Here is an 8,600-nt window from a genome sequence, read left to right as displayed (position 1 = left end):
CACGAGACTCCTTAGTCCTAACAGAAGTTCTCCTTGGCCCAAAACACCCTGGGACGCACCCCATTTTCTTGAGTGAATGCAGCAGCTCCGCCTGCCCTCGCTGCCCTGGTAAGCGCCGCCTTGAAATTACATCTGCGCACAGAGTCCAGAAAGTTTTCAAACAACTGACTCCTGGTGTTAGGTGGCTCCCAAGGGTCTCGCACGTCCCACCCCCGCGCCTCCTTCTAGCTTGCCTGTCCTGACCCCGAAGTCCGGGACCGGCTGACCCCCTGCTTCATTTCTTTGCTTTAGCACAAATGGTCTCCTCTCTAGTCGGTAAGCATTCCCCGAGAGGCGGCTACGTGTCATCAGATTTTGGCCAACCCACAGACAACAGGTGGAAACACCTGGAAAAGTGAAGTCGTCTCCTCACGTGACCTGGAGGACGCGGCCCGAGCCCGGAAGCGGGTTGGCTACACTCGCCCACAGACGCCACGGCTTCGTTCGCCAGCACCCAACATGGCAGCAGGGCGGGGCCGGGGTGGGGTAAAACGGGCGGCGCGGATTGTGACGCAAGCGCGCAGCGTGCTCGGTGCGCAGGCGCTCTCGGCGGCAACTCGGCGGTTTCCGGTTCCGCCGCCCTCTTTCTCTTCAACGAGGTGGCCGAGCAGTTTGGTGGCGGCGGCCTTGCGGATTCGCGCCAGGTCGGGGTCGGGCGGTAGGCTGTGGGAGGCCGCGGGCGTTCGGGTAGCGGAGGAGGTGGCCCGGAACTCGTTCGCGCGGGCCGGGTTCCGCAGGACAGCCGGGTCGGCTGAATTGGGCGCGTGGCGCCGGGGTTCCGAGCGGGACCGGGTCCCGGAATGCGAACCGGCTTTTGGGAGAGGGTCCTGTGTGCCCCGCCAGCCCAAGCTGTCCCACAAGGCCTGGGGGCGTGGATGGTCTTCCTGGACAAATCCCTTAATGGAGGAGTGGTATGAAGTGTATAGCTTTTTTTTCGTGCCATGTAGTGTGCTAATCGTCTTAGAATCATAAAATTCTCTTTCCCCTGCAAGGTTTTTTCCAACCTTTTTCTTTTTCTTTCTACTTGCCGCCTTTAATACATCCGTAAGGAGAGGGTGGTAGCGCCCACCTTCTAGGGTTTTTTGTCGGGGGGTGAGAGAGGACGATGGAATTATGTGTAAACAAGTACCTGGCACGTGGTTGGCAGATACTGTTTATGGGTTGGAGCAGACGCAGGAAGCGTGGTCTGGCGAGTTTGGCTATAAACTGGGAATGAAGCCAGGGTGTTGGGTGTCTGAGAGCTTGGAGTTGGAGAGAACTGCGAGGCAGGGAAGTGTGTTGGAGGGGTGGCTACTAAAATGGAATTCCCAGTCAGGTTGCAGGAAGGGTTGCTTGTGGAGCAAATGTGGCTTACAGAGGGGTAGGGAGGGGAGGATGGGGAGATCCCATCTCCAGACCACACACCAGAAGAAAATATGTCTGGCAAAATAGTGCCTCCCCCGCACCCCGGCCGGGTACTTCTCATTCCACAGAATCTCATTTGCTAGGCCCAAGGAGCGTAACCACAGTATTTGTTCCCATGAAGCCACAGGGGCCCTGGGGTAAGGTGGAGGAAGCATGATCCTTGATTATAGGACAAGTTTGGGCTGCAGACTTAGAGGGGTGGAAGGAAGCAGGCCCTGGGGTGGGCCTGTAGTTGTGCTTGATGCTGGCACAGGGGCTGGTAGGGCCAAGGCTTGCCAGCCTCTGAGCTCAAGCTCCTCACACCTGCAGTTCTCACCCTTCCATTTCTACTCCCTACCCTCCAGCAGACGCAGAGATGCAGATCTTCGTGAAGACCCTGACGGGCAAGACCATCACCCTCGAGGTTGAGCCCAGTGACACCATTGAGAATGTCAAAGCCAAAATCCAAGACAAGGAGGGTGAGTTGGGCTGAGTCCAGAGGCTATCCCGCGGGAGTCCCCAGCCCAGAGGACCCACTGTCATGTGCAAGATGGGTTGTGTAGACCTCACCCTTGGCCAGGACTTGCCTTGTGTGAGCTTGGGAAGGCAGCTTGTTCTCTTTACCTTAGTTTCCCTTTTGACAGATTGGGGGTAATGCCAGAGCATCCCTGTGGAGAACGGAGAAGCTGCCAATAAAATGCTTGCCAGAGCCTCAGTAACTGAGCTTTCTTCTCTCCAGGCATCCCCCCTGACCAGCAGCGTCTGATTTTTGCGGGAAAACAGCTGGAAGATGGCCGCACTCTGTCAGATTACAATATCCAGAAAGGTACCAAGGGTAGGGTGGCTGGACAGGACCCAGGAGGTCTAGGACCCAGGATCAAGCTTTGATGGCCTCGTTGGCAATGCGGTGGGGAGGGGAGGGCGGTGGAGAGGATCAGATGGGGCTGATGAATTTTACTTATATGAAATAGTTTTCATTGGAGGCAAGATCTTAACTCCACATAATTTTCCAAGTGGCAGTAGTTTCTCATGTTCTTGCTTACTTTTTTTTTTTTTTTTAAGACTGTTTTGTTTAAAAATGTGATAAAACAGGATATCTGCTGGCACAGTCAGTAAAGCATGGGGCTCTTGATCTCAGGGTTGTGAGTTCAAGCCCCATGTTCGGTGTAAACATTACTTAAAAATAAAATCTTAGGGATGCCTGGGTGGCTCAGTCGGTTAAGAGTCTGCCTTCAGCTAAGGTCACGATCCCAGGGTCCTGGGATCGAGTCTCCCATCAGGCACCTTGCTCAGTGGGGGAGGCTGCTTCTCTGCCTGCCCCTTTTGTTTGGTTGTTTGGTTTTTGAGGGGGAGGTTGTTTGTTTATTTGTTTGCTTATTAAGTTTATTTTGGGACACCTGAGTGGCTTAGAAGATTAAGCAACCGACTTTTTTTTTTTTTCTTTTTAAGATTTCATTCATTTATTTGACAGACAGAGATTACAAGTAGGCAGAGAGAGTGGAGGAAGCAGGCTCCCCACTGAGCAGAGAGCCCAATGCAGGGCTCGACCCCAGGACCCCGAGACCATAACCCAGGCCAAAGGCAGAGGCTCAACCCACTGAGCCACCCAGGCACCCCAAGCAACCGACTCTTGATGTCAGCTGGGGTCATGTCATGAGCTCAGGGTCCTAGAATCCAGCCCCGAATCAGGCTCAGCAGGGAATCTGCTTGAGGTTCCCTCTCCCTTTTCCTCTGTCCTTCCCCCTGCATGTGCTCTCTTCTCTAAAATATTCTTTTTAAGATTATTTATTTGTCAGAGAGAGAGAGAGCTCGCACAAGCAGGTAGAGTGGCAGGCAGAGGCAGAGAGAGAAGCAGGCTCCCTGCTGAGCAAGGAGCCCGATGTGGGACTCAAACCCAGGACTCGGGGATCATGACCTGATCCCAAGGCTGCTGCTTAACCAACTGAGCCACCCAGGTGTCCCTAAAAAAATTTTTTTTTTTTTTAAAGGAAGATTTTAGGGCAGGTAATCTTAGGGTTGGGATCAAGTCCAGCATCGGGCTCCTTGCTTGGTGGGAAGTCTGCTTCTTCCTTTGCCTGCTGCTCCCCCTGCTTGTGCTCACGTGTGCGTGCGTGTGCGTGCTATCTCTTTCTCTGACAAACTCTTAAAAAAAAAAAGTAAATAAAAAATTATTTTTATTAGGAGTCACATGCTCTACTGACTAAGCCAGCCAGGCACCCCTTTGATGTCCCCCCCTTTTTTTTTTAAGATTTTATTTATTTGTCAGAGAGAGAGCATGGGCAGTCAGAGTGGCAGGCAGAGGCAGAGGGAGAAGCTAGATTTAATTATTTTGCTCAGCAAAGTGAAAGATCATCTTTGTACCACTTAGAAGTAACCTTGTTTGTCAGGAAACCCTGATGCACACTGTAGTTGGCACGTGTTAGCCTCAGACTCCCCAAGGGCTAGTGGGAAGCAAGATGGAGGTTCTGTGGGCTGGTCCTTGCCATTGTGTCCATCTGTGTGTAGAATACCCCATCACATTTGAGGAGCTCTGGTCTGGGGGACCCTACTCTGTACCTAAGGTGCTGGGGCCAGGCTCAGTCACTGTCTCTTTTGAACCCGCCTGTAGAGTCCACCCTGCACTTGGTGCTTCGCCTCCGGGGTGGCATCATCGAGCCTTCGCTCCGCCAGTTGGCCCAGAAATACAACTGCGACAAGATGATCTGCCGCAAGTGTGTACCCTGGGGGGAGGGGTGGCCCTGGGGAGGAGGGCGTCAGGTTGGGGTGTGGCCTAACCACTCTCTCGTCTTATGCAGGTGTTATGCTCGCCTGCATCCCCGCGCCGTCAACTGCCGCAAGAAGAAGTGCGGCCACACCAACAACCTGCGCCCCAAAAAGAAGGTCAAATAAGGCCCCTCCACCGGCTCTTCCTTTGCCCACAAGGTGGCCTCCTGCCCGAGCCCCAAGGTCCTGGGGCCTCAATAAAGTTTCCCTTTCATTGACTGGAGCAGTAACTGGTGTCTGCGTGGCTGGTCTGTCCAACAGGGAGCTGGTTGAGTCATGGGCCTCTGCCTTGGGGACTCCCTGCCACTTGATTGTGCATAACCCTTGAGCGTCTTGTGTCCTTTGGTTCTGCTCATCTCACTTGTATAATGCGCTGTGGTCTCAGCCCTCTGCCACATAGCCTGATGAGCCTGCACATCTGGGTTTTGTCATCTCTAAATGGGACTAACCCCCAACTCAGGCTCTTGAGGGACTGCAGGTCAGGCACATCACTGGCTGGGCCCTCCTTAGGCACTTTGATGACATTCATGCCTGTGCCCTGGAGGTGTCGTGGTGTGGGTAGGTAGACACCCCACCTAGTGTAAGACCTCTGGTCTCTGCTGAACCTGAGGAGCACCTGGGCCCTACCTGACGCCTGTGACATCAGTCTTGGGGGGATGGGCCTGGGTGTTTCTAAAGTTTGTGCTGATGCTCTTGAGAATCAGGTGAGCTTTGTAGTTCCTGGACTGGCCCTGGTAAGGCCAGCCTTTTCTTCATCTCAGGGTGACTTGGACTTGGTGTCAGATGACAACCCAGGACAGTGCTACTGTAGTATTCCTGACACCCAGAGCACCTGCTGAAGGCTGGTGTCTCAGTTTTTCCACAGGTCTCCCTGTCAGCTGCTCCCTGCCCCCCAGGATAGGCTGCCAACACCTTTCTGGTCTATTCCCACGTTTATCCCTGGAGAAAGAAGCTTCCCAAAGCTCAGACTACAGAGTGTACCCCCAGCAGAAAGCTCCAAGGCCTGCCTTGCACTTAAAATGAGAGCTTGTTGGCCTTGTGCCTACCCCAGACTCTGGGCCTTTGCACAGGCCCTCTTCAGGTCATTTCTGAGGAAGGCACATAGTACCTGCCAAATTTGTTAAGCAGCTGGATTACAGACTTTTGGGCTCTACAGTATCGGAACCACTTCAAATCCAGTCACAGCCATGTTACCGTGGAAGACAAAATATCACTTCTGGGGTTTTGTTTATTGGAGTGGGGACAGGATGTGAGGTTGACATGAAGTCGATGTTGGGATAAATGTATACAGGCCGAGGGATACCCTTTCTTTACATTCGAGAGCAAACACGATGGAAAGAAATGCTCGCGCTCGACGGGAACAAGCAGGAGGATGGGTCATGCCCTAAGACTGCGGTCTTTGGTGCAGGTCAAGATTTCCGTTTTGGCTGGCCACCTCTTGGGGTCGAAAGACCTCCGGGCCTGCAGGGGGCGCCTGGCGCAACGGAGCGCCCTGGTGCTGGGCGGGGCCGGGGCTGCGCAGTCATGATCACTGCTAAGGCCTCGGCGGACTCCGCTGTCCCGTCGGTGCCCGGTGGTGCCGAGGCTACTGGTGTCCCGGAGCGGGAGGAGCCAGCGTGGCCCTGGGTGAGCCCGGGCTCGAGCAGGAACAGGCGCGGGGTGGGCGGTACAGCCTGGGGGGGGCCGGCTTCATGCCCCAGCCATGCCCCCTGCTCCGTAGAAAGATGCCCCGATCCGGACGCTGGTGCAGCGCATCCACCAGTTGCAAGCTGAGCGCGCGCAGGCCTTCCGCCGGCTGGAGGAGTAAGTGCGGGCGCAGGGGCGAGCAGGGGTCGCAGAGTGCAGCCCCCGGCCGGCTCCGGGGATGGGCGTGCGCGGGGGCGGAGCTGGATCCCCCTGCGGCTGCGTTGTCAGAGGTGGGGCGGGATTCGCTGGGGGACCAGATTTCTGCTTTCCCCCTCTGGAACTCGGGGCGCGGCCCCACTGCCCGGTAGACCACTGCGCGTGGCGTCTCTCCCTTCCCCAAGCACAGGAGTGGGCCCATCTCCGGTTACCCTGCGGGAGTCAGAGAGCGTCCTCCACACTCTGGGGTCCAGGGACACTTGCTGGGGGCTTTCAGGTGGCCAGTGCGAGTGCAGGGCCTGGAGAGCCTGAGGGCGTAGCCTCAGGACCCTCACCTACCGCAGAGGCCACCTCCAGTACCAGCGAAGCGGTCCGCCCTACGACTTCCCGCGCTACCGGAGCACGGTGCACGAGGTGACCCAGGCCTTCGCCGCCGCCTCGCGGGAGGTGCTGGCGGTGGAGGCCGAGCTGGCCGGGCCCAGAGGGCAGCCGCTGCTCGCGAGCCATGTGCGCAGCCTGCAACAGCTGGAGCAGACGCGCCTGGCCACGGTGAGGCCCCACCCCCCAGCCCCGGTCCCCTGCACAGCGCCTGGTCTCTCACTGCCCACTGTGCGCCTCCAGCGCCCCAGACCCCACTTCTTTCTTTCCCACCTCAAAAACTCCACTAAGGTTTCACTTGGGATTCTCTGGCCCTGATCCCTCCAGTCCTTCTCCGGGTCATTCAAGTTTTGTTTAGTTCCAGGACATGCCCACTTCATCTCAGCCCCTCCCGCGCTTTGCCGGGAGGCCCAGTGCCCGCCCCCACTCCGCTCCTACCCCTTTGGCTGTCCCCATTGCTTCCGTTCTGGTTCTCAGCCCCCTGCAGATTGGAGAGAGTGAATTTCAATGGCATACCCCGTCTTGAGTAACCCTGTATCCCAGCCTAGGTTCTGGGCCTGCCCCTCCGCAGTGGTTCCAAGGCCCCGCCTACCCTCCCCCTACAGCCAATCCTGGTCGAGACACACTGTTCCCAGACCAAACCCACGTGAGGCCACGCCCACATCGCCCTCCAAACTGGGATTTCCAGACCACGCTGCTTTAGGAGACCCCAATCCCAGTCTAGGTGTTCGGCCTACTTCCACCCTGCCGCATCCTGAGCAGACGAACGCCTGCTCCACCCCTGTCCCCAATTCCTGGCTGAGCCTTCTCCGCTCTTCCCATGCCACGCCTTCCTGCGACCACACCCACGGGGCAGCACCCACACACTCTAGGGCCTGCCCACTGGGTCCTCCTCAGCAGCTCCTTTGAATCCCAGACTCCTCCCGTGCAAAGCATCGCCCCTTGAGACTCCGGGTCATGGCTCCCTTTCTGGGCGCTTCTGTGTCTCCCTTCCTGATCTGTGTGGGAGGGCCGGGGGAGGACCTCTGCCAGATATGATACCCTCCCTGTTGCCCCTACCAGGTAGCTCTGCTGCAGCTGATGGGGGCACCAGAGCTGTCTGAGCAGGAAAACACTCTGGAGATGCGCCAGCTGAAGATGAAGTGAGCACTCCCTCCCAGTGGGCTGGTGGTGGTAGCTTTGCACGCGTACCTTTAGGCACCCGTCCCTAGCTAGGGGTGTCCCAGAGCTGGCACAGTCATACTGGCTTGACCCTCTGGACCTGCACGCAGCCCTCAGGGTATGCACACCGGAACCCTTACCTGGGGGTCCCAGACATACGCACACATTACCCCCAGGACCCGCAGCCTGCAATTTCACACCAGACTCACTGTGCATTTCCGGGACACATTTGGGCACCTCACACATGCCAGTCCCACTCCCATGGCTGGACTTAGAGCTTGGACATGGTTGCCCAGGCCCACCAGACACAGGCTGCACATTCCTGCCCCCAGCCCTGCTCCAGCACGCACAAGTGCACTCCCACTTGCTATTTGCTCTGTGACACAGCACAACCTTCGGATGGCACCCACCCAGGATGGCTTTTTCTCTCTGCCCACTCTCACCCACAGACCACCCCTCCTCCCCGGCATCCAAATGGTTCTCTTGGCCACTGGTGCTGCCTGGAACTTAGGCGGCAGGCAGGAGGGCCTGGGGCTTGCCACAGCCCCCTTGGAGCTTCGCAGTGGCGGCTAATTTGCTCCATCTGGGTTTTATTTATAGTTCCCATCCACTCTTGTAGGGTAATTAAAACCATGGAAGCGATCAGCGAGGTTCTTCAGGACCTTAGATTTGATGCAGAATCTGTCGAGTGATGGAGGATCCCCAGGGACACGCCGATGGATATGGAAAATGGGGTGGATGGCACCCAGCCCACCCCTGGACTGTCAGCTGGCTGGGGGTCACACGCCACCAGGTTGCTGACCGCCCTTGAGTTTGCTGTGACTCCCACAATAAAGGACCTTTCATTTCCAGCTGCTCCACTGTCTCTGTGTCCTGGGGTGCTGGGATGGGTGTCCCCAGGGAGGAGGCCCCACAAAGCCAGGAATGCCAGGTGTGAGACCCCACCCCCACCCCCCACTCCCAGTAGAAATGGGATTTTGAATCACACCCTCCAATGAGTTTAAAACCAGATCTTTCACATCCTGGAGAGTCTG

At 56.8% G+C, this 8,600-nt stretch overlaps 2 protein-coding genes across 5 annotated transcripts; both read left to right on the top strand.

Annotated features, from left to right (window-relative positions):
• Positions 1-576: 576 nt before the first annotated feature.
• Positions 577-4,408, top strand: UBA52 (ubiquitin A-52 residue ribosomal protein fusion product 1). 4 transcript variants are annotated; one of them, XM_080802192.1, is made up of 5 exons: positions 577-683; positions 1,788-1,901; positions 2,162-2,248; positions 4,031-4,133; positions 4,218-4,408. In XM_080802192.1, the coding sequence occupies exons 2-5, from the start codon at positions 1,799-1,801 to the stop codon at positions 4,309-4,311; spliced, it is 387 nt and encodes a 128-aa protein (XP_080658318.1). In that variant the 5' UTR covers positions 577-683; positions 1,788-1,798; the 3' UTR covers positions 4,312-4,408. The 4 variants fall into 4 exon arrangements, with proteins under 4 accessions (XP_080658318.1, XP_080658316.1, XP_080658319.1 ...); XM_080802193.1 differs by having other exon boundaries at positions 586-683; positions 1,791-1,901; XM_080802190.1 differs by having other exon boundaries at positions 585-683; positions 4,031-4,408.
• A 1,283-nt stretch (positions 4,409-5,691) lies between these two features.
• REX1BD (required for excision 1-B domain containing) lies at positions 5,692-8,421 on the top strand. Its single transcript, XM_080826333.1, is given in 6 exon segments — positions 5,692-5,811; positions 5,906-5,988; positions 6,305-6,338; positions 6,340-6,576; positions 7,468-7,547; positions 8,186-8,421. Coding segments are annotated over 6 exon segments (609 nt in total). The 5' UTR covers positions 5,692-5,709; the 3' UTR covers positions 8,259-8,421.
• Positions 8,422-8,600: the final 179 nt, after the last annotated feature.

Source organism: Martes martes (genome assembly GCF_963455335.1).
Source record: "Martes martes genome assembly, chromosome: 1".
Classification (NCBI taxonomy): Eukaryota; Metazoa; Chordata; class Mammalia; order Carnivora; family Mustelidae; genus Martes; species Martes martes.
This window is presented reverse-complemented; position numbering and strand designations above follow the sequence as displayed.

Excerpts from the sequence above, each read along its gene's own strand:
- UBA52 (XM_080802190.1), top strand. The coding sequence starts at position 1,799 with ATGCAGATCTTCGTGAAGACCCTGACGGGCAAGACCATCACCCTCGAG. Across the intron at positions 1,902-2,161 it reads CAAAATCCAAGACAAGGAGG|GCATCCCCCCTGACCAGCAG; the intron begins GTGAGTTGGGCT and ends TCTTCTCTCCAG. Across the intron at positions 2,249-4,030 it reads AGATTACAATATCCAGAAAG|AGTCCACCCTGCACTTGGTG; the intron begins GTACCAAGGGTA and ends ACCCGCCTGTAG.